Below are 24,797 nucleotides of genomic sequence, written 5' to 3'. Positions count from 1 at the left end.
CCTGGGAGGCTGGTGGGGAACTCCTGTGACCAACTGAAATGGCAACAAATATGCACATGTATGACACTTGAGCCTTTTCTTACTCATTGGGTTCAAGGTAATCCCTAGAAGTGTAGGGTGATCAAAAGGGGTCATGAACCACAGGAACAGCCAAGCTTCTCTTCTTCTCTTCTCCATCTGTTCTATTTCCAACAACGTCTGCTGATTTTATAATCAGAAGTTGTCCCATGGGCATCCACACACTGCGCAATCTAATTCAGGGCAGCTGCTCCCTTTAACAGTCAGTTACAGGCCTGTAGTTCTATATGACATGACATGATTCTCCAACATGATTTAAAGCAGCATTGAAGCACACCATGCATGTCTACCATCATGCAAGGCAGTCCTTAACAGACTGAAGCCAGTTCAGTGGAGGCCACCGAGATGGTTGGGGCTGGAGGATGAGAACCCTGGCCTTGTTCAGCATGGGGAAAGAATGGATTTGAAGGGAACACATAGCAGCTTTGCACTGCCTGTGCAGAGGTTTCCAAGAGGACAGATTCAGGATCATCACTACCATGCAGGACATCAGTACAGGCAGAGGGCTGAAACAAGAGACATTCATGATACATGTGTACAGAAACTTTTCCAACAAGAGAACAGCTCTGGAAGCTATGTCTCAGAAAATGTGAGCCAGCTCCACACCTGGAAATTTTCAAGAGCCATCTTCATAAAGCCTTGAGTAAGTTGCTGTGATCCTGCTTGGAGCGGGAGGTTGCCTATTGAGGTCCCTCCTAGCCTGGTGACACTGTTGTGCCTTCTCTTCCATATGGCTTGGTTGAGAAAAGCACTCAGGTTCTTCCTGACCACGGAGGAATCACACCAGGTGCAGGGGGTCTTCCCTGTTACCACAGATAGCCACTGATTTCATCCTTGGCTTTTCCTATCATCTGCCTTTTTCTTCCCCGTCTCTTTCACTGGTCTCATACCTCTCAGAAATAACGGTCTGCTCTGTTAATACATTCCCTACTGCACAGTGGCTTTCCTTTTTGTACCCTCGTGTGGTGTTTATTAGATGGTCACTCTGATAGTGAATGGAGTAAGTTTAGTCATGTCTGACCATGAAAATTAACATATATGGCTCCTGTGTGAGAAGCACATGTTGTCTTCTTGCTTTTTGGTTAATAATCACCATGAAAGTAGTTTGGATTTTGGTGTTTTGATGGGACAAACTGGCACCTCCCAGAAAGTGTGTGGTCCTTCAGCTCCAATGCCAACACCTGTAGAAATTGGGAATTTACAATACATGTACTCTGAACTGCCCCTGCACTCCCTGATTTGAAAATTACCCCAGTGTCTGATTACTGTTGCACCTCAAAATGTAATTTCTGATTTAACAGCAGAGTCAGAAAAATGGCACATTATAACTAGACCCCACTCCACATACCATTCACCAGTTTGGACAGTCTGAAAGCCAGGTGGGAGATGCTGCCTGACAGTTGAGTATCAATACCTAAGTGACAACACAGAATTAACACATGATGGGTTTATCCATCTTATTACTGAAAGGAGGTTGACCATATCCCTTTGTCTCCCACACTTCATAAACATTTATTTGTATTTATAAGCATTTATTTTATTTATAAACATTAATAAAATCCCCTCTCAGTCTTATTTTCTCAAGGCTGAACAGACTCAGGTCTCTCAGCTTTTCCTCACAGGGGACATGCTCCAGGCCCTGTATCATCTTTGTGGCCCTCCGCTGGACTCTTTCTAGGAGATCCCTGTCTTTTTTTTTTTTTTTTTTTTTTTTTGTACTGGGGAGCCCATAACTGGATACAGTAGTCCAGGTGAGGCCTGACCAGGGCAGAAATACCACTATCTTCTCAGAGACAGCACAATCAGGGTGAGCCATTTGCCTGCAGACATTAACAGCTGACAGACTGGAGCATCTATAAAAGGGAACCTTGAGAGACTCCAGGATTTTGCCTAGAGAAACATCTTGACATTTACAAGGAGAAGAGCCTAGACCTGCACCATCAGAAGAGTAACCTCCTACACCAGGGTTGACTGGGACCCTGCTGACTGAGCAGTGCCCAGGAGAAGTGTCTGGGCACTAAGAGGGATGCCATATGAGCAGTGGTGCCTGCTCACCAGAAGCAAGGCCAGCTTCATTCAGAGCTGCCTTACGAGGAGCATGGCCACCAGGAAAATCTGCATTATCATAATTAGCTCAGATCTGGTGTGACACCAAATGGACAAAGGTCTGCAGCCTCAGTGCCTCGTTGCCTCCACCCATGAACCAGGCAGGGGTCAGACCATTCTCCTGCACTTGGCAGTGCCCAACCCCATCTCCTACTCCCTTCCCAGGGGCCTGGCCCTTGTGCTTGGTGAAACACAAGCAGTAGTTTTCTATGCATCAGTGTCACTTTGACATTGCCTTTGTCTACTTGTCTTCACTACCTCCAATATTATGCTCTAACGAGCTCCAAGGGAGGCTATGTCAGTACCGGCCCACAGGGGGGCATGCCAGGAAAGTTGCATCTGACTTGGACTTCTTGAGAGATTTCTTCAGTTTCCTCTTAATGCTAGCGTTTCATGGGCTCATCACCAAACCCACCAGAGGGGTCATTACAATGCCTTGGGCTGGGCCTCTGCTGCTGAGCTGGGCCAGGCTCCTGGGACAGAGAGATATCCTGGCAAGACGGGCCTGGTGCAGAGAGACAGCTCTGCCCATGAGCAGCTCCTCTGCACAGCACAGAAGGGCTGGAGGAGCACAACAACAGAGGACAGTGTGAGGCAGGACAGTTCTGCAGATTCTTGACACTGAGTCTCCAGTTGCAAAGCAATGTAGATTCAGTTGCCAAATGGTTCTTCTACAACTAGCACATCTGATGGCTGATAGCATGTGTCAGGATGCCTCTCTCTGTTTCTCCAGCACAGAGTAGAAGATGTTTTAGAGAATCACATTTATGACTGGGCTTTTCAAGAAGAAGACCAAGACAGCATCTACGTGAAGGGTAAGACTTTTTCTGGAGTCTGTGCTTTCAGATTCCTGTAGTGTCAGGGAGGCAGATTTCATGGTAATTGTTTGTTGGGATTGTACAGGAGACTGAGGCTCCTAGAGTACTGTACTAAGACATCAATATGGTAGAGATGAACTTCATAAAGTCCCTCTAGCCACCACAGCTTAAAGACTGCAACATTACATTTGTGGCCTGCTCAGGGCTAACTCCAGCTGGTCTTTAGGCGCTGCAACCCTTGTGATGCCTATGGGCAGTGCCCTGTCTTTGGGAGGTGTCTGCAGAGCTGAGCACACAGTATTTGCAATAAGCATGAGCTGCCTTCCCTGCAGATGGAGCTGCAGCAGAGGAGGGGCTCCTGAGTGTCTGTATGTCCCTCCCTGGCCTTGCCTCCCATGGCAGCAGCATGGTGACATTCCTTCTGGCTTCTCCATCTGGGTGTATTGCTGCTGTTCTTGTTTCCAGGCTGGCTAGGAATGGGGGTTTCAGATATACATGGAGTGAGCCCTCAGTGTGCTCAGCTGGAAGTGGAGTACAGGGACGGGGTGAAGGGGCTGGAGATGTGCTCTTTGAGCCTTGATTCTTCTGATCTCAACAGTGTTCAGGTTCTTTTCAGGTGAACCGCTGAGTGCAATTGTCCTGAAGCTCAAAGAGATGCCAGCACAGGGCAGCTGAGACTAGGACTGACTGACAGCCAGGTTGTCCTCTCTGCAGGATAATCTGCACTTAAGGGACTTTCCCTTTGCCTCTGATGATCCACAGGCTTTCACTTGGAATGCAGCAGAAATGCCGAGGATTTCTGCCTTAGAAACACTCCTCAGATGCAGTGCGGCAGCTGGAACAAAACAACAACAACAACAAAGGAAAGCCCCACAGCCCTGCTCTGCAGTTGGGTGAACTGGGAGCAACAATGTGCACAATCTCCAGATATCAGGAGAGAATTAAATCTGGGATTACCCCATGTTCCTCTTCACCTCTTGCTGTAAGGCAGAACTGACTCCTGCATTGCCCACAACAGAGCCCCCTGCTCCCAAGGACATTTTCAGGCAGCATTAATCAGAACTCTTGAAAGTGACCTGCCAAAGGTCTGCCTGGAAGTGGGCAAACGTGTTAGGGGGTTTTAATAGGAAATTGAAATAGTTTATTCTTTGATAACTCTGTGGTAAATTATTACCATCTTTCTATTCCTTGGGCAGGGCCCCATGCCCAGAACCAGCAAATGCCCAACAGCAGCTCTGTGAGCGAGTTCCTCCTGCTGGCATTCGCAGACACACGCGAGCTGCAGCTCCTGCACTTCGGGCTCTTCCTGGGCATCTACCTGGCTGCCCTCCTGGGCAATGGCATCATCCTCACCACTGTAGCCTGCAACCACCGCCTCCACACCCCCATGTACTTCTTCCTCCTCAACCTCGCCATCCTCGACCTGGGCTGCATCTCCACCACTCTCCCCAAAGCCATGGCCAATACCCTCTGGGACACCAGGGCCATCTCCTATGAAGGATGTGCTGCCCAGGTCTTCTTTTTAGTCTTCTTGTTTGGAGCAGAGTATTCCCTTCTCACTGTCATGGCCTATGACCGCTACGTTGCTATCTGCAAGCCCCTGCACTACGGGAGCCTCCTTGGCAGCAGAGCTTGTGCCCAGATGGCAGCAGCTGCCTGGGGCAGTGGCTTTGTCCATGCTGTCCTGCACACTGCCAACACATTTTCACTGCCCCTATGCCAAGGCAATGCTGTGGACCAGTTCTTCTGTGAACTTCCTCAGATCCTCAGGCTCACCTGCTCAGATTCTTACCTCACAGAGATGGCACTCATCATGTTTTCTGTCTGTTTAGGTGTTGGTTGTTTTGTTTTCATTGTGTTATCCTATGTGCAGGTCTTCAGGGCTGTGCTGAGGATGCCCTCTGAGCAAGGCCGCCATAAAGCCTTTTCCGTGTGTCTCCCTCACCTGTCCGTAGTTTCCCTGTTTCTAAGCACCATCATGTTTGCCTACCTAAAGCCCCATTTCATTTCCTCTTCATTCCTAAATGTGGTCATGGCAGTTCTGTACTCGGTTGTGCCTCCAGCAGTGAACCCTCTCATCTACAGCATGAGGAACCAGGAGCTCAAGGATGCAGTGAGGAAATTCTTTGGATACCTGATTCTTTAGCATCAGTAATGTGCCTATAATGCTAATGGGACACACAGGTTATTGGGAAAAACAAAACAAAACACTCAATACAATATCTTGTAATTATTTTATATCATTATTTCCTAAAAGATGTGATTTTGATTTTATGTTATTCTTAGCATCTTCTCTCTTAATACATTTATTTACTTTTCCCAGTCATCTCATGTACATATAGCAGTGGCTTCCTGTGTAAATAAAGACAATAAAGAAGCCCTGAGAACTCAAACAGTCTCAGCTGCCATTTCTTCCCTTCTCCTCTGCAGCTGGGGGAGAAGCCCCAGCATGTAGGAGGGGCTCAGGACCAATAGCCCAGCTTCCACATGGAGGAGCAGCACCAGTAGCCCTTTGGGCTGCCCCTCAGTGCCAGTTAGGCTTTTCCCTGGCTGGAAGGGGGCAATTTTCCAAACTGGGGCAAGCTGATGGGTACCACCACGGCCACTTGAAGGGACCTGCCTTTGAGTCTTTCAGCCTAAATTTGCCACAGATGACCCAGATGGTTCATGGATGTTCAGGTGTCTACAAAGAATCAGCCAGAGTTTCTCATATTCCAAATGACAATTTCATCTATGAGTCCCAAGAACCCTCTCACTTCTCTTTGAAGGAGTTTCATGTGCTGGTCTAGGCTGCAGTTACAGAGACAAAGACTACTGCTGGCAGTAGAAGTGCCTTGGGAACTCCACTTGGCTCTATCTGAATTTCCCCCAAGAACTCTGTTCTCCTTCAGGTCCTTTCTGACAGCTGCCAGACACAGGAAAATACTCATATAACAGAGCTCTGCAGGTGTCACTGGTTGCTTATGGTCAGACAGTGAAGCTCTATCTGAATACCTGAGAAATTTCTTCAGTATTTTTAAAAATGAGCACCTACTCATCAACTGAAATGGTTCAATCCTTTCCATAAAGTATCGCAGGATGAATTTAATTTCTGCTAAGACAAAACATGAATTTGTAGGATGTGTATTCACTATATTAGAAGAAAGTGATCTTCCCCTCTAGTTGCAGCGCCACTACACTGTCGATTATTATGTGCATTTAGTTTCCCTCATCTTCCAGGTACTTCCACCTGTCCTGGTAACCATCCTGGAAGTCCCCTTTCCAGCTGCCTATCTGGACCTATGCACATCCCATTGTTCTCCAGATTTGCCCACCACATACTCTTGGAACATTCATTCCCCTCTCTAACCAGTTATTGCTTTGAGCTTCAGGGAGTTTAGACTTACCTGTTTTTAAATAGCCTGTCCAACTGTATCCTTAGCCAGCTCCTCAAATGCCTTTATATTTATCTTTGTAATCTAGCTGTTTGAAAAAAATTATTGAAAAAAATACAATACATCTACATCTACACTCCTGATACATTTATCTCATGTGAAAAATGAGGCAGCCTGGACTTGACACGCAGCTGAGGAACTTGTTCCCTGTTTTGGTAAATTGTATTATGGTTTACTTTTGTTTGGGTCAAAATAAGAAAAACCCTTCTGTGCTTATGTGCAGCCGGACCTCTAAGGAAAGCAGGTAGGAGTTGGGGCAAAGGTGAAGTGACATTCATCTGATGATTTCAGTGGGGAAGTCTGGTGTAAGGAAAAGCAGTACAAGTCCCAGGTAGTCAGAGAGAATTGGCTGAGCTGGGCAGGTGAAGAGGTTTGTCCAGACAGTGTCCTGCTTCAGTATATTGCTTTTCCTACTTGCCCAGACCTCCTAAGAAGACACTATGGATCAACATCAGTGGGGGAATGTTGCTATCACTTTTTGCCTAATCTCAAGAGCAATGAAAAATATCCGTAAACATGAAAAAAATCATTCTTTATCAAGTGCTCATTGCAGTCTTCCTCTTTAACTACATTTCTGAAACTTCACTGATCAGTTTTGCAAGTCTTGAAGACTTAAGGAAGTTGCCAGAACAGACATGGCTTGTTAGGGTGTTCGGCATTTTAATGACCCCTATGGTGTATTTGGTGCTCAGGTACTGTGAGGAGACTGAAGAACCCTCTCCAGAAGCTAAAGACAGAGCAAATAACAAAGATTCTTGGAGAAACACACTGGCCCCACTTAGGGTCAAAATTGACAAAGTTTCCGAATGGACATATCTGACCAGATAATTGGAGACCATGATTTTAGATTGGCTAAGAGAATTGTGCAGATGGCTCTGATGCTGAGAAAAGCCTTAGCTTTTATGAAGCAGAAAGGCCAAGCCCTGAGCCCAGCCCTGGAAAGAGAGATCCTGTCCCTCATCTATGCGGAAGTGGGATGTGGGCTGTGTGATGCTGAGTGCAGGACAAAGGTATGACACCACAGGACCTGTCTGCGGGGTGGCAAGAGGCAGCAAGGCCTCAATGTCATGAGGACAATGTGTCTTCTCATAGGCCTCAGTGGCAGAGACATCACCCATAGCCAAGGTGAAAAATAACTTCATCCTGATTGACTCTCCTGTCTCTAGCTGTCTCTCTGCTCAATGGCCCTCTTCCCAGGAGCTTTATCTGTCCCAGGAGCCTGGCCCCACTTAGCAGCACAGCACCTGACCATAATCAGTCTCTGATCTCTCACACTTGGAGTCAGTGGGAGCTTTTTGATCCTATGGTTAAATGCATCACAGGACTTTGCTGGAACTAATCTTGTTGTAATTCTATAATATCACTTGCTCTGTCCCATTGGGCTCCCTTGAAGTGTCCCCAAGGCCTCAGGGCTGACAGACTCTCCTGGGGTCTGGTTTTTGAAAGCAGACTGAAATCTTCACCAACTGCTCCTCTCTGAGCAGGAAAGACAGATTTTAGAAGTGTGGTTTATAATTAAATAATCGTATAATCATTAAGGTTTGAAAAGACCTCGAAGATCATCTGCTTCAACTGCCCCCCTGCCACCAATATTATATACTAGATCATGTTCTCACATACCACAACCAAACTTTCCTTTAACACCCCAGGGACGGTGAAGGGGAAGCATACGGTAGGCGAAAGTAGCACACCTGTTAGTAGAATCTGCCTAGCAAGCGACACACAAGGCAGTTGCTTGCCAACAGCTGAGCGATGGCCATCAGGTCATGTTAGCAGTGAAGGGGAAGTGTGTGGTAGGTGAAAGCAGCGCAGTGGGGCAGGCATACTGGGGTGGTTGTGCTGGGCGCTGGCCTCCCCCCTGCAGTGGTGTGGGCATGGGTGGGTGTAGGGGGTTAGTGAGTGTAGCATTGTGAGGTGCAGAGCGTGTGTGAAAGCATGGTGGTGTTGGTGGCAGTGAAGAAAAAAAAAAAAAAGAGTTGGTATGGTGTGGGGTGTGTGGGAGGTATGCAAGGCATGTTGGGCATGTCAGGTTCAGGTGGGTGCAAAAAAGGGGGTCAAGGGGTCAGGCATCTCAGTTGGGTGGGTGGAAAAAAGGACACTGGCTTAGCGTCCTGGGTCTGGGCTCAAACCCATGACCTCAGCCTTTGCCCTGGGCCAGGTGAGAGGTAAGCATCACAAGTGCAGTGTTACAGTTGGCCCCTGGTAAGGAGGGGCACCTGCCTCAGTCCTGTCCTTGTGGTTGATTTACAACATACTCTGTGTGTTAGCTAAAACCTGCAAAATCAACATGCTTTCCCTTGTTCCCTGTCTGATGTTTTCTTTTCTTTATTCTAAGCAAATTCTTTGCATACAACACTCCTTCTTCATTCAAAGTTTTCATACAATTCTTACCAGTTTTTATTTGGTGCTTGATTTGGTTACGCTTCCAGGTTTCATATTCATCTAGTGCTTTTATACAGCACCAAAATGCACACTGTACTAAAACACAGGTTAAGAATACTAGTAAAAGCAAGATCCATATTCCTATAACCAATTGCTTAAGCCAAGAAAAGTTGGATAACCTTCAATTTGTTCTGTAATTCTCAAAAGCCCCACAAGGTGTCATCTTGAACTACCTTTTGTAAGATCTTGGTCTTTTCCCAAATATTTTTGAGATCAGTCTCAACTCGCCCTGCCTTATTTATATGCATACAGCAACTAATATTTATTAATGTGCATACTCCCCCTTGGGAGGCTAATAAAAGATCTAGTGCCTAAAACGTTCTTATTGATTTGTTCTAGTTGCTTGCCCAAAACTATAATATGTTGTCATAAATACTGGAATCCTACTTGTGTTAGATCTTCTCCTTTGTATGGCATTTGGTAAGGCCTGCAATACACTGGTTCTGGGAACACACACCATTTCCTGCCCAATATCTGGTAGCTGTATGACACTCCCATTTGCTCTAGTACCTGCCACTACAGGCCAGGGGAATTTAAACCCCCAGTCTGTTCCCTAATCCATTCACACTGGTGAAGCAGTAGCTACTATTAGCATAAAAACTGGTCAAAGAAACTCTCTAAGACTCAATTTGGAGATTTAGAAAGTGGGCATTCTTTGATTGTGTGCCAAACACACAGGGCATCAATCCACCTACTGTGCGTGCTGAATTGTTCAAGCTACAGGAGTTGCATACAGTCAAAACATACATAGTCATTAGATTTCCTAGAAATAATCAACATACTCATACTATTTCCCATATCTCATTAAAATATTCAAATGTCCCTGATATATGCGCAATTGTTTCTACTGGTTTTTCGGGGGTCTCTGGTGGCTGTCAATAGTTTTCCTCACTATGTTTGCTGCTTGAAACCAGTTCTTGTGCATGCTCAGACCATAACTTTCTTTTTTTATCTTCTTGTTTTAACTTAGGCATGCATACTAAGCTAAGTCATTTACACATCCAAAGACACGGGCATACTTTGAGTTCCTAACCTATTCTTTTCAGGCACATCCTCCAGGCCTAGGTTATGTTGCCCCCCTGACCTGTCCTGGGATACAATTCTGTACAGTCTTATGGGTAGGGATGACTAATTAGTGAGTAAGGTATCACCAGAGATACAAAGTTTCTAAACTTCCTCCTATCTAACTAAACATAGTAAAGGTTTGGCCTATCTGTTCATGAAACACTTTGGATTTGGCTCTATTATTCTATCATGGAGAGAAACGTATGTCCTGATTCAGTATCACTAGCCTCTAGACATTGCAGCCATCTCGCACACACATACCAACACTCACCCTAGTATCTGTTTTTTGGGACTCACACCATTCCCATCTCAGGATGGTTGGTGGGGATAATCTTACTGAAATAAACATTCTGACATTCCATTCTGATATTCCATCCCCACTTATCAATTAGGATTGCTGACCGGCTTGTTTCTTGTTACTGCTGTGAGGGCCCAGAGAGGACAGTCCTGGATGACCCACTTAGAGGTTGATGTTCAAAGTACCCTTGGGCTGCATTAAGGTGACATAACACCAAACAATCTATTGAAAAACTTTATTGATGACAGAAACTATTCTGGCAGAAACTGATTAAATCTTGTATTTAACAGGAGCTATTTAAACCTTGTTATTTAAAAAACAAAACAAACCAAACTAACCAACCAAACAAACAAACAAAAACAACAAGAAAAAACAAACAAACAAACACCTGAACAGCCCATAACATTGAGAGAGAGAAAGAGAGTTAAAAAGGCAGAAGTAGAGGAAAGGTCCAGATAACCAGCCCGGGTTCCAGCAACATCTCTGCTCCAGTCATTGTGTCTGTGATGATGGTGGGGGCACATGTAGCCCCTCTGAGTTGTGCTATTTATGAATTAGTCCCCACCTCCAGCTCTTGCTTTGTATGCTAATTATTCCAAGACTGTGTCCCAAGACCTTCTTGAGAGGGTGTTGGTGTGGTGGTAGGGCATTGCTAATGCCTTTCTCCCCCAGCTACAGACCACTCATGCCAAGGTATCTCTGATGCTTATCCTAGAAAAGGAAATAGGCCCCAGGAAAGTGGTATCCCGCCGCCACAGGATCCTCTTTTCTGACAGTATCTTACCCTTTGTTAGCCTTATAACACCTTTGCTCTGACAAGTTGACAAGTGTTTGAGGTTTGTTTTTGTTTTTTTTTTTTTTTGGCTTTTCAATCTCTTGCAACTGCCCTTGTCATTTGTTGATCAGGTATATCTCTCTATGGTTGTGTTTATTGCTTCCTCCTTTTCTCATCATTCATTTTGTTTTCATTGAAAAGGCCCTTGACCACATACTGTTAAAGGAACAGATGTTTTGTACTTCCATATAACTTTAGAGAATTTAAAGTTACTTGTCTTACTTGTTTTCAACCCTGTTATATGAAACATAAGATTATGTCAATGTAGGGCTAACAGACACAGTATTGTTACAGCAAGTATTGTTGGAAGTTGCAGTTCTTTCACATACAACTTCAGTCAGTTATCACAGAATCACAGAATTTTTCTAGGTTGGAAGAGACCTCAAGGTCATTGAGTCTAACCTCTGACCTAACGCTAACAGTCCCCACTAAACCATTTCCCTAAGCTCTACATCTAAACGTCTTTTGAAGACTTCCAGGGATGGTGACTCCACCACTTCCCTGGGCAGCCTGTTCCAGTGCCTCACAACCCTTTCAGTGAAGAAGTTCTTCCTAACATCTAACCTAAAACTCCCCTGGCTCAACTTAAGCCCATTCCCCCTCGTCCTGTCACCAGGCACGTGGGAGAACAGGCCAACCCCCACCTCGCTACAGCCTCCCTTGAGGTACCTATAGAGAGCGATAAGGTCGCCCCTGAGCCTCCTCTTCTCCAGGCTGAACAAGCCCAGCTCCCTCAGCCGCTCCTCGTAGGACTTGTTCTCCAGGCCCCTCACCAGCTTTGTCGCCCTTCTCTGCACCCGCTCAAGCACCTCGATGTCCTTCTTGTAGCGAGGGGCCCAAAACTGAACACAGTACTCGAGGTGCGGCCTCACCAGAGCTGAGTACAGGGGGACGATCACCTCCCTAGCCCTGCTGGTCACACCGTTCCTGATACAAGCCAGGATGCCGTTGGCCTTCTTGGCCACCTGAGCACACTGCTGGCTCATATTCAGCCGACTATCCACCATCACTCCCAGGTCCTTCTCTGCCTGGCAGATCTCCAACCATTCCTCTCCCAGCCTGTAGCTCTGCTTGGGGTTATTGCGCCCCAGGTGCAGGACCCGGCACTTGGCCTTGTTGAACTTATGAATAATTGGTTCTGTAAAGGTTTGGATGACTCTTTTTTAGTAATAGCCAATATTCTAATATTATTTTGAAAAAAAACCAAAAAAACAAAAAAACACACACACACACACACAAAAAAACAAACACCACACATACACACAAACAAATCACAAAACCACATTATTTTGATTTAAACAAAAATATGTATTCCTCCACCAAGATCCTTGTATCAGAGCAGAATAGTTTTCTGATGTGTTGGGTTTAGTCATCAAAGCGCTCCCATGTATAGGAAGGATCCATTCACACACAAAAGCAACCCTGTAGTAGATTATTCCTTGAAAAACAATAAACTGGCAGACCATGAGCAGTCAGGTGATGACTGAGCCAGCAAACAAAACTGTCTTAGTGGTCTTACTCATCTATACTGCCAGGAGGAAGTGTGTTTTTCCCCATTACACTCTAACCTGCATCTCCTCAACCTACCGACTGACCTAACAGTATACAAAACAGCTTGTTCCTCAACCCTCTTTCACCTTGTTGTTATTTAAACATTTGATCTGAGGATCCAACACTGGATCAAGCACAGCAAAAAAAAAATGAACACAATTGCAGTGGAAAGTACTTTACCTAGTGTTGGTGCTGAATTGTTCAAGGTACAGGGGTTATATACAATTAAAACATACATATTCATTTGATTTCAAAGAAATAGCTAACATATCCACACTTTTTCCCAGAACTCATTAAAGTATGTAAATATCCCTGACATAAGGAAATAGGCCCCAGGAAATTGGTATCCCACCTCCACAGAATCTTTTTTTTTTTTTTTTTTTTTTTAATGCTGGTTGGTTTTCGGGTTCTTCCAATGTTCTTCCATAGTCAACTTAGGCATGCATACTAAGCTAAGTCATTTACACGTCCAAGGACATATGAGCTTGGACCACGAGGACCATGGTTTGGGCCAGAAAGACCATGAATTCCTCTACTAATCTTTTCAGACACATCCTCCAGGCCTGGTTCATCATTTACACATACAAAGTTTCTAAACAAAATTTCCAAAAATCCTGAAATTTCTCCATTTGCTTATGGTGGATCATAGTATAAAGCTACGGCTCAATGACTACTAATTTAAAATACATTTGCTTAAACTTTTCAGTTAAAACAGAATTCATTCCTCCTCCTTTGCCCCTTCCTTTCAGGCCTTTCCTTCACTACATCTCCATGACTCCCAGCTAAATCCTCAAGAGATCTTCATGTGGTGGATTCCCTGGGAGAGGTTTTAAAGAGTGGTACTTCATCGGTTTTGTTCTCCACCCTACTTGCTGTTGCTGGGTTATAAAAACATCATTCAGTGCACACAGGCAACATAATTGAGACAGACCATGAACACTGTTGTCACAAAAGCAGGAAATGTCAAGAAACACTTGTGATACAGGAAAGCAAGAAAATAAACTAGATGGTATTATGCAATAAAAGACACATTCTAAGCAATTTTTGGAAGCTTTTAAGATTCAATTCTATGTTCTTTAAAGAGTCTGTGTTCTGACACATTCATACCAGGGACGGCAGACACCGAGGAGATAAAATTGTATAGCACTTTCAGAAAAACTTAGATCTCTAAATACAGAAAAGGTAAGTTTTCCAGTTTGTCTGTTTTTTTTTTTTTCCTTTTTTTTTTTTTTTTTTCCCTTCCCTTCCCTTCCCTTCCCTTCCCTTCCCTTCCCTTCCCTTCCCTTCCCTTCCCTTCCCTTCCCTTCCCTTCCCTTCCCTTCCCTTCCCTTCCCTTCCCTTCCCTTCCCTTCCCTTCCCTTCCATCAGTCAGATATATATTTTGTAAAAGGAATTTGGTGGTTGTGGCAGGGACCTTACCAAGAGGGATATGCAGTAAAGCTGTATTGTTAACAGGTTGTATCTTCACAATCCTTTCAAAAAAACATACACCTTTATTTTTTAGCTTAGGAATTTCCTATCTGCCATTGTTCCAGAATTCAGTTTTCCTTGATCACTTATCTCTTGATCATTCTTTTCTGAACAGCTGATTACCTAAACATGATACAAGGACTAGTGCTGTTTGCTTCCAGTTCTGCTATTGCCTGGTTTGAGCCCAGATATTTATTTTCCCCTAGGTAACTGTACTGCCATAAAGGTGTGATTATGTAATATTTTATGCTATTTTCTGGAGAAATTTGCGCTATTGCTAAATGAAAGGAGGGATGGAAAGGAGCAAAGCTTTGTTTTAACAGGTAGAAATTGATATCCTGTTGTTCTTATTGATCCTTATTTTTATTTTATTTTATTTTATTTTATTTTATTTTATTTTATTTTATTTTATTTTATTTTATTTTATTTTATTTTATTTTATTTTATTTTATTTTATTTTCTTGGAGAGATATCAGAAGAAGAATATCTTTCACATAATGCAAACACAGGAAAAGTCACTAACTATCTCCACTTCTTCTCTAGACTTTACTTTGTGGGTTTGAGATTAATCATGGGATTTCTCCATTTCTGTTTCTGTTGTATGATTGATCAGCTTTTGCTTGCAGCAGAGTTTGTGATGTAAGTTTAAATTGTGACCAGAAAATTTCAAGTAGTTTTAAATTGTGACCAGATAATTTAAACCAACTTGTAAACTTAATATTAATCCTGTATATTTTTAGTCTGTATATACTTCTGATACTAATTCATTATTAATAATGAAAAAAGTGAAGAATAATGTCCTTTTCTTTCCAGGTGTATAGACTGTATATTGTATATTGCCAACCAAATGATTAACATGGAGAATGCAAGCAGTGTGAAGGAATTCATTCTTCTTGGACTTTCAGAAAATCAAGTAATTCAGAAAATATGCTTTGTTATGTTTTTGTTCTTCTATATGATTATCATGTCAGGAAATCTGCTCATTGTTGTCACTGTAATGAGCAGTCAACATCTGAAATCGCCCATGTATTTCTTCCTTTCCTACCTATCCTTTGTAGATATCTGTTACTCTTCTGTCACAGCTCCCAAAATGATTGCTGACTTCCTCATTGAAAATAAAACCATCTCCTTCGTGGGTTGCATAATGCAGCTGTTCGGGGTACATTTCTTTGGCTGCACCGAGATCTTCATCCTCACAGTGATGGCCTATGATCGTTACACTGCCATCTGCAGACCTCTCCACTACACCACTCTCATGACCAGGCGTACTTGTGACCGGATGTTGATCTGCTCATGGGTGGCAGGTTTTGTGCATTCCATGGTGCAAACGCTCCTAACCTCTTTTCTCCCCTTTTGTGGCCCCAACAAAATTGACCACTTCTTCTGTGATGTCCACCCCCTACTACAACTGGCTTGTACTGACACCTATGCTGTGGGCATCCTTGTTGTTGCCAACAGCGGAATGATAGCTCTGAGCTGTTTCTTCATCCTGGTCGTGTCCTACATTGTCATCCTGGTTTCCTTGAGAAGACAAACATCCGAAGGGCGACACAAGGCCCTCTCTACTTGTGGGTCCCACATCACTGTAGTGATTCTGTTCTTCGGGCCATGCACATTCTCCTACATACGCCCTTCCAGCAATCTGTCAGAGGACAAGAGTGTGGCAGTGTTTTACACTGTCATCACACCCATGCTGAACCCACTCATCTATACATTGAGAAATGAGGAAGTGAAGAGTGCCATAAAAAAACTGTGGAGTAAAGAAGCAGGACATGAAAAGGGAGAGGTGTAGAACAACAGTAACTTTTCAAAAGTGTCAGAGATCAAGTATCACTCACGATAGTTCCTCTTCTGAAAATTTCCCAAGAACTCCCTCTGAAAGACAAGCTGTATTTTAGCTCCTATTGTAATTAGGAAGATCTGAAGGTGTATCTTCTGATTTGAAGAACAATATAAACTGTAACAAGAAAGGATCCCTTTTCTGTTCTCTTATACTGTCACAGACCCAGGCCTAGCGTTCCTGAGCACTACCGAAACACTAGCAAATAAATAAATACTATCAAAAGTATCAAAAATGTCATCTAGACCATTACTTGGAATTCTCCCATATATAAACTTTCAGATAAACTTCATCTGCTCTGTAACCCTGGGAAGAGAAGACTACCCTAACCTGCTGCTGGTAGCAATCACATCAAAGTAGGCCCCTTTCTGCTAGCTGTAAATTCCTTTTCCTGAGAACAACATTCTGTTATTTTGAATCCATATATTAGCAATTAAAAACCTGATATTAGGTGCTAGTTATGTTATTTTCTGATGCAGGTAACAGGAGGAGAATCTTCTCCCTTCCAATTCAAAGGCATCAAGTCCTTCTTGCAGTATTTCAGGTGTCATTGACACTATCCTGTGGTGGTTTTACCTTGAGAGGGCAGCTGAAAAGCAAACCGCTTTCTCACTCCCTCTCCTCAGAAGAAGAGGGGAAGAAGAAATTATGCTGGAAAGAAAAAAAAAAGAAAAAAAAAAAAAGGCTAGGCTCATAGGTTGAGGTAAGGATAATTTAATTAAAGGAAAAAGGAAGAGGAAAAAAGCAAGCACAGGCCATGCTGATTTTTTTTTTTTTTTTTAATATATTTTTTAAAAATATCGCTCTCTATTTCCCATCAATTAGCAATGTTTGCCCATGACCCATAAAGCAAGGCCACAATATACGTAGAGGTAATCTGGGAGGACACATGTCTGTAGTGGGTTTACGTGGCAAGGTTTTGGTAGCAAAGGGCTGCAGGGGTGGCTTCTGTGAGAAGAATCCAGAACCTGCCACATGTTAGATAAGGGCCGGTTTCAACAAGCTCCAAAGGGACCTGCCACTGCCCAGAGCTGAACCAGTAAGTGATGTTGATTGTGTCTCTGTGATAGCAAGAAAGGGAAAAACCTGCTGTGCAACAGCAGCCGGGAGAGTGAGGAGTGAGAAACAGCCCTGCAGGCACCAAGGTCAGTGAAGAAGGAGGGGCAGGAGGTGCTCTAGGCACTGCAGCTGAAGTTCCCCTGTAGCTTGTGGAAAGGACGATGGTGGAGCAGGCTGTCCCCCTGCAGCCCATAGCGTATCACAGTGGAGCAGGTTTCCACTCTGCAGCCTGTGGAGGAGCCCTTTCTGGAGCAGGTGACTCTGATCTGAAGGAGGCTGCGGCCTGTGGAGAACCCCTGCTCGAGCAGGTTCTGGACCAGACCTGTGGCCCATGGAGAGGAGTCCATGCAGGAGCAGGTGATCTGTCAGAAGCTGCTGCCTGTGGTGGACCCAGGCTGGAGCAGTGTGTTCCTGACGGATGGACCCTGTGGTACGGACCCATATTTGGAGTGGTTGTTTAAGACCTGCTGCCTGTGGGAAGGCCGTGCAGGATCAGTTCGGGAAGGACGGCATCCTGTGGGAGGGACCCCATGTTGGAGCAGGGGAAGAGAGGGACTGAGAAGGAGCAGCGGAGACCAGGTTCTATAGACTGACCACAAACCCCATTCCCCTGTTCCCTTGTGCCACTCAGGGGGAGGAGGTGGAAGAAGGTGGATGGGGGGGTTGAATGTGTGTAGGTTTTTTTAATTAATTAATTAATTAATTAAATTTATTTATTTATTTATTTCTCACTTCTCTAGCTAGTTAGTAATAGGTAATAAATTTCCTTAATTTCCCTATGTTGAACCTGTTTTACCCGTCATGGAAATTATTAAGTGATCTTCCTGTCCTCAACCCTTGAGCCCTTTTCATTGTATTTTTTCCCCCTTTCCCTTTGAGAAAGGGGAGTGAGAAAGTAGTTGTGGTGGGGCTTGGTTGCCCAGCTGAGTAAAACCACTACAACATCTTCAGAGCCCCTCCTCCCCCCTCCCACCCACCTTACCCTTTCCCACTTTTTTTTTGCTGAGTGTGACCTCACATGGTATGGAATATCCCTTTGGTTGGTTGAAGTCACCTGCCCTCCCTATGTCCCCTCCTCACCTCTTGCCCATCCCCAGTCTGCTGGCTCTCGGGGGGTTTTGGAGGGAGTCCTGATGCTGTGCCAGCCTTGCTCAGCAACAAACAAAACACTGGCGTGATACCAATGCTGTTCTAGCTATAAGTGCAGAGCACAACACTATATGGGCTGCTGCAGGGAAAGTTAATTCCATCCCAGCCAGACCCTGTACAAACCCTTATTCCATAGCATTTGTGTCACACTCAGGTTCCATGTATTTCAGTATTCTCATCACCACCGTTCCCTGTCCTTTAACAGATATATATACAGGTACTTCTTTTCATTTGATAGGCCTCTCCCAAAATGTTCATAAGAACTGTTGATGATTTAGGTTTCATCTGTGAAAGTGGTCACTCAAGACAGGCAGAGTAGGATTTCTGGACACCAGCAGCAGCTTAGCTTCAGTCGCTGCACTTGCCCAGTTCCTCGTGAAGTTGACCTGTCATTGGTTCTGCAGTGTCTTCCTACAACACGTAATTTAGATTACAGATTATTATTTTTTTTTATTATTTTTTTTTTCCCAAGCTTAAATCTCCTTGAGTCACACACTTGATACTCCCATCCTTTTGCATCACCCACCACAAGTAGTCCATTTTTGGGGTGAAGACAATCCCACAAGTGGATTTGCCTCTTCCCTTGGGAGCAACCCACACTGACGTCCCCAGTCACTTCCCTACATGCACTATGTGCACTACTTTAGCTCCTCCCACAGCATGTAGGGGTTTTGTTTCAGCAGGACCAGGATGGTTGTCAGATCCCCTGGTGTTCACTAGCCCAGTGGCTTCTGGTAAATTAATGTTTCAGTGTTTCCATGTCTCAGCTCCTAATGCTTATTACATGATCTTTAACGGCCCATTGTATGTCTCAACCTTTCCAGAGGCTTGTGGGTGATAGGGGATGTGATACACCCACTCAGTGCTATGCCTCTTGGCCCAGGAGGTGACAAGATTGTTTTGGAAGTGACTCCCACTGTCTGATTCAATTCTCTCTTGTGTACCATGATGCCACAGAACTTTCCTTTCCAGGTCAAAGATAGTGTTTCAGACAGTGGCATGGTCTACTGGGTTTGTTTCCAGCCACCCAGTAGTTATGAAATGACAGAACCCCAAAATGGCCAAGGTTGGAAGGGACCACTGAAGATCATCCACCCCTCTGCTGTACAGCATCACCTAGAGGATGTTGCACAGAATGGCATCCAGGTGAGTTTTGTATATCCCCTGAGAGGGAGACTCCACAACCTCTCTGGGCAACCTGTTCCAGTGCTCTGTCATCCTCACAGTAAAGTGCCCTCTCATATTCAGCTGAAACTTCCTGTGCTTCAGTTTGTGCCCATTGCCTCTCGTCCTGTTGCTGGTCACAACTGAAAAGAGCCTGGTTCCATTGTCTTGACACCCTCCTTTCACATATTTATATGCATCAATGAGATCTCCCCTCAGTCTTCTCTTTTCCAGGCTAAACAGGTCCAGTTCTCTCTGCCTGTCCTTGTACAACAGGTGCTCCAGTCCTCTAATCATCTTTGTAGTCCTCCTCTGGACTTGCTCCAGTAGTTGCTTCTACCATGGTGAGAGTTTACCAGGCATCACCATATCGAACTCCTAGCCACCGCCCCCTATTCCAGGGAGACATGGCTCTCTTGATCACAGCACAGGTTTCACATTTATGGGTGACCTGTGTGATGGCCTCAATGGTCAGGTCCACCCCTCAATCACAAGCCCATCTGTATGTGGCTTCCCTCCCCAGATGTCCTGATATTTCATAGGCCCATCAAGCTACAAACAGCTCACCCTTATGTCCGCAGTCCAGGTCCACCTGAGGCAATTCAATTGTCAAAGCTCGGTCCACCTGTCTGTTATTCTGATGCTCTTGTGAGGTTCAACAAGGCCAAATGCAAGGTCCTACATCTTGGCCAGAGCAATCCCAAGCACAAATACAGGATGGGTGGAAAATGGACTGAAGGCAGCCCTGATGAGAAGGACGTGTGGGTACTGGCTGACAGGAAGCTTTACATGAGCTGGCAATGCACACTTGTAGCACAAAAAGCCAACCATATCCTGGGCTGCATCAAAAGAAGCATGGCCAGAAGGTGGGTGGTAGGCAATTCTCTGCCTCTACTCTGTTCTCTTGAGATCCCATCTGAAGTGCTGTGTTCAGATCCACTCAGTCCAGTAAATCTAGTTGTCACTTTCCTCTTACCTATTGTCCTATTACTCTTTGACAGGTATAGGCTAGGCCCCAGCACAGTGCAGCAAGCTGGAGTTCTCTGGCATTGCCAGGATCAGGACACATCTTTCAAGCATTCTGTCAGTTTTTCAGGATTTCGCACTTGTTCAGGGGTAAAGTTCAAAATCATCAGAAGAGACAACCATGACAGGTACTTGCCCATATCCTCCCACACACCTTGCTGCCCACCACCACACTTTTTTTGGGGCAGATTCCAGCATGGCATTCTTAAGTGATTGTTTAATCTTAGGAAAAAAAAACAAAAAAAAGAAAAGAAAAAAAAGAGAGAAACGCATTCCTGAAACCTAGCAATAGGAGTATTTTGGTTACCCATAGATGCTAGAAAAACTCAAAAGGTGCTTTAATTACCCCAAAGGGAAAGAAGGATATACCATTCCTGATATCATTTACAAACTGACTTCCCCTTTTCCCCCTGCCTTTCCTCTTTCCCTTTTTCCACCTTTTATTGCTGAGTGTGTCATAATATAGTATGTATATCATGTATGGTATATGGTATATAGTATGTATAGTATGTACAGTATGTAGTATATATATCATGTGGAGTAGAGTAGAGTAGAGTACAGTACAGTACAGATATAGTAATATCTCTTTGGTCGGTTTAGGTCAGTTGCCCTGGCGATGTCCCCTCTTCACCTTTGCCCACCCCTAGCCTACTGGCTTCTGGGGGAGTCAGAGGGAGTCTTGCTGATGTGCCAACATTGCTCCACAACAGACAAAACATTGGTGTGATAAGAGGGCTGTTCTAGCTCCAAGTGCAGAGCACAGCACTATATGGGCCGCTGCAGGGAGAGTTAACTCCATCTCAGCCAGACCCAGTAAGGAATCATATAGGAAAGGAACTCAAGTAGGACAGGGAAGGACAAGAGAACTGCTTGAGAGTCCAGCACAGAGCCACAAGGATGATTAAGGGAGTGGAGCATCTCCCTTATGAGGAAAGGCTGAGGGAGCTGGGTCTCTTTAGCTTGGAGAAGAGAAGACTGAGGGGTGACCTTATTAATGTTTATAAATAAGTAATGGATGAGTGTCAGGAGGATAGAGCAAGGCTCTTCTCAGTAACACCTAACGATATAACAAGGAGCAATGGATGCAAGCTGGAATATAGGAAGCTTAAAATATGAGAAGAAACTTTTTGATGGTGAGGGTGACAGACCACTGGAACAGGCTGCCCAGCGTGGGTTGTGGAATCTCCTCTAGAGACATTCAAAACCTGCCTGGATGTGTTCTTCTGTGACTTGATCTAGGTGTTCCTGCTCTAGTAGGCGGGTTGGACTAGATGATCTTTCAAGGTCACTTCCAATCCCTAACATTCTGTGATTCTGAAAAAAAAAAAAAGGAAAAAGAAAATTATTCTCCTTAAAACTTATGCGAATAAAGTGCATATGTCTAATTGCAGGAAAGGTGGCTCCACGGGGAGCCCACAGAACATTTTAATGGTCCCGTTGTGCCTAGTCTACTGTGTCTTGGATTCAGAGACTCTGTGGCCAACCAGAAATTCAACAACCAAACAGAGCACAAGTATATGAATGTGCATGTAAGCTGCTAAAATACCTCCTTTTTGATAAGGAACAAGAGATTTTCTTCTCCTGCAGGTACACTTTCTCTTTGTATCTATACAGATACAGTATATTTTTCATTCTAGTTTGAGAGAATGTAAATCCCATAGTGTCAGGAGTCAATAAAGACTATGCATCTTGCATTCAAATCTGCATTAGCTGAATTTCCTTTTTCTTTTACAGGACAGTCCACTGACATGAGAAGAAACACCAGTACACCCAAGCATGCTACAGTGTTTGTAGCAAGGTAAGAACAGGCTTGGAAATAAGAGTTTTGTGATGAACACAAATGCCTAAACATATTTTATACTTTTTTATTATTATTATTATTTTTTTTGTGGGTTGATTCCCCCATATCCATTCCTTACAGTATAGCAATATGAGTATTCTTGAAAAAAACTATATATATATTTTAAATTTATTTATTTTTTCAAATTGTGGGAGCTGAGTTTACTAGCTTTCTCATTTTGATGAGTTTCTCTTTGACATGAGAACACACTCTTTAATTCAAGACAACAATTTGGGGGCAGGGGGTAAGACAGAGCAAGTCATTTTCATTTTAATTGCAATGGGAAAATTTAGGTTAATCTCACGGAGAATACTAACTATCATGTTTATGAGATCATGCTTATGTTTTTGAGAAGAAAGGCCGAGAGAGCAGAGGATGTTCAGCCTGAAAAAGAGAAGACTGTGGGGTGACCTTATTGCAGCTTTTCAATACTTCAATAGGGTTTATAAAAAGGTGGAGAGAACTTTTTGCTCAGGCAGACAATAAGAGGACAAAGGGAAATGGTTTTGAACAAGAAGAGGGGAGATTTATATTAGATGTTAGGTGGAATAGCTCCACTCAGAGGGTGATGAGACACTAGAACAGGTTACCAAAGAGGTTGTGGATGGAGGTGTTCAAGACCAGGTCGGATGGCAACTCTGGGCAACCTGATCTAGTGGGTGGCATCCCTGCCATGGCAAGGGGATGGGAACTGGATGATCTTTAAGATCTCTTCCAAGTCAAGCCGTTCTATGATAACATTCTATAAAGAAGCAAAATTAGTAGGGATCATGGGCAATCTATTGGAGAGTTTAAAGAACAAATCAGACAAATATTTTCATAAGTTACATCAACAGAGTTCATTCTTCCTTGGAAAAGTGAAATGGACAAGATCAGTTCTTCCAAGGTCTCTACTTAATTTTTTATTCCTGGGCTTATTTCTAGCCTTCAGAAAGCGAATGTGCTCAAGAAGTCAAATGATTATAATTCTCATGTTATTCTTGAGTTTTTGAAAATAATAGCAGAGCAGAAGTTCTGCTCCCTTTCAAGCTGAAATGCCATTAATATTTATAGGTGAGCTATTCCAAACCCTTAGCTTTGGCTTTCTGCTTACCATAATTGACCTGAAATTTTGACATAATTATAAGGTGTATATGTCTGACCCCATTTCTTTTGATAGATTTTCCTAGTTTAGCATGTGTTTGACTTTTATATATTATATATCATGTTATAAAAGTTATTTATATATAACTTTGTACATTGTTATGTACAAAGTTAATTATCCATATGGGAAAAATGAGTATTTAAAGAGCATCCTGCAAATCATGTTTGAGTAAACATCTAAATTATGTGAGGTGAAACATATACTATGGGGTTAATGTTAGCTGTGCAGATTACTCATTTACACATTAAATTAAGCATTTGTGGAGGAAGAGGTAGTGAGATCTGCAGTAGTAAGTGTGATTTGTTAACCTGTGCTCATTCAGAGTACACTGAAATAATACAAGGCTTTGAAATGCAGGAAATGAAAATGAGATAATTTGAGTTCAGAACTTAAAAAATGTAAATAGGAAGACTGGCAAAGTTATATCTTTACCTTACATCAGCGCCTGACTCCAGCCAGTTTGATGTATTGATGGGCATTTACCTTTTTTTTTTTTTTTTCAGCATAACTCTGTCTTTTCCTATCAATGATAGATGGCAGAAGGGAATCACACCGTGGTGACTAAGTTCATCTTATTGGGATTCACCGACAACCTGAAGTTACAGGTTCTTCTCTTCACAGTGTTTCTACTTATCTATCTGTTGACCGTAGTGGGAAATCTGGGGCTGATTGTGCTCATCCAAATCAACTCCAAGCTCCACACCCCCATGTACTTCTTCATCAGCAACCTTTCTTTCTTAGATGTCAGCTACTCCACCATCATTATACCCAGTACACTCATGACCCTTGTGGCTGAGACAAAAGTCATATCATACACAACATGCACAGCTCAGCTCTTCCTGTTCTGCATCGCAGTGACAGGCGAGTGCTACCTCCTGGCGGTGATGGCATATGACCGATTTATAGCCATCTGCAACCCCTTGCTCTACCCTGTCATTATGTCTAGGAGGTTCTGCATCCTCCTCGTGTGCATGTCCTACTTCATGAGTTGTGTGAATGCAACCATTCAGACTTTATTTATATTCCACCTGTCCTTCTGCAATTCCATCATCGATCATTTCTTCTGTGATGTGCCCCCCATCCTGAAGCTCTCCTGCTCTGATACTTACATCACTGACTTGGTACATTTCACCTGTGCTACCGTGCTTATCATCTCAACCATCCTTCTTATTCTCATCTCCTATATCTGCATTGGGATTACAATCTACAAGTTGAAATCTGCCAAAGGCAGATGCAAAGCCTTCTCCACGTGTGCTTCCCATCTGACTGTTGTTGCCATCTTCTATGGGACAGGCTCCTTCATGTACTTACGGCCCAGTTCAAAATACTCTATGGAGTATGACAAGATCATCTCTGTGTTTTATACCCTGGCAATACCCATGCTGAACCCTGTAATTTACAGCTTGAGGAACAAGGAGGTCAAAGAAGCCCTTCGAAGAACAGTAACAAGTCTATATTGCTCTCTGTGAGTACTACAG

General features: G+C 43.8%; 2 protein-coding genes across 2 annotated transcripts; both read left to right on the top strand.

The window, feature by feature from the left end:
• Positions 1 to 4,221: 4,221 nt before the first annotated feature.
• On the top strand, positions 4,222 to 5,148 carry LOC309887357 (olfactory receptor 14C36-like; the record flags this gene model as incomplete). Its single annotated transcript, XM_082778980.1, has 1 exon — positions 4,222 to 5,148. The coding sequence occupies one exon, from the start codon at positions 4,222 to 4,224 to the stop codon at positions 5,146 to 5,148; it is 927 nt and encodes a 308-aa protein (XP_082635106.1).
• A 9,787-nt stretch (positions 5,149 to 14,935) lies between these two features.
• Positions 14,936 to 24,788, top strand: LOC309887355 (uncharacterized protein; the record flags this gene model as incomplete). Its single annotated transcript, XM_082778978.1, has 2 exons — positions 14,936 to 15,883; positions 23,853 to 24,788. Exons 1-2 carry the CDS (start codon positions 14,945 to 14,947, stop codon positions 24,786 to 24,788), a joined length of 1,875 nt encoding a protein of 624 aa, XP_082635104.1. The 5' UTR covers positions 14,936 to 14,944.
• Positions 24,789 to 24,797: the final 9 nt, after the last annotated feature.

This window comes from Aythya marila, assembly GCF_965140915.1.
Source record: "Aythya marila genome assembly, chromosome: 25".
Classification (NCBI taxonomy): Eukaryota; Metazoa; Chordata; class Aves; order Anseriformes; family Anatidae; genus Aythya; species Aythya marila.
This window is presented reverse-complemented; position numbering and strand designations above follow the sequence as displayed.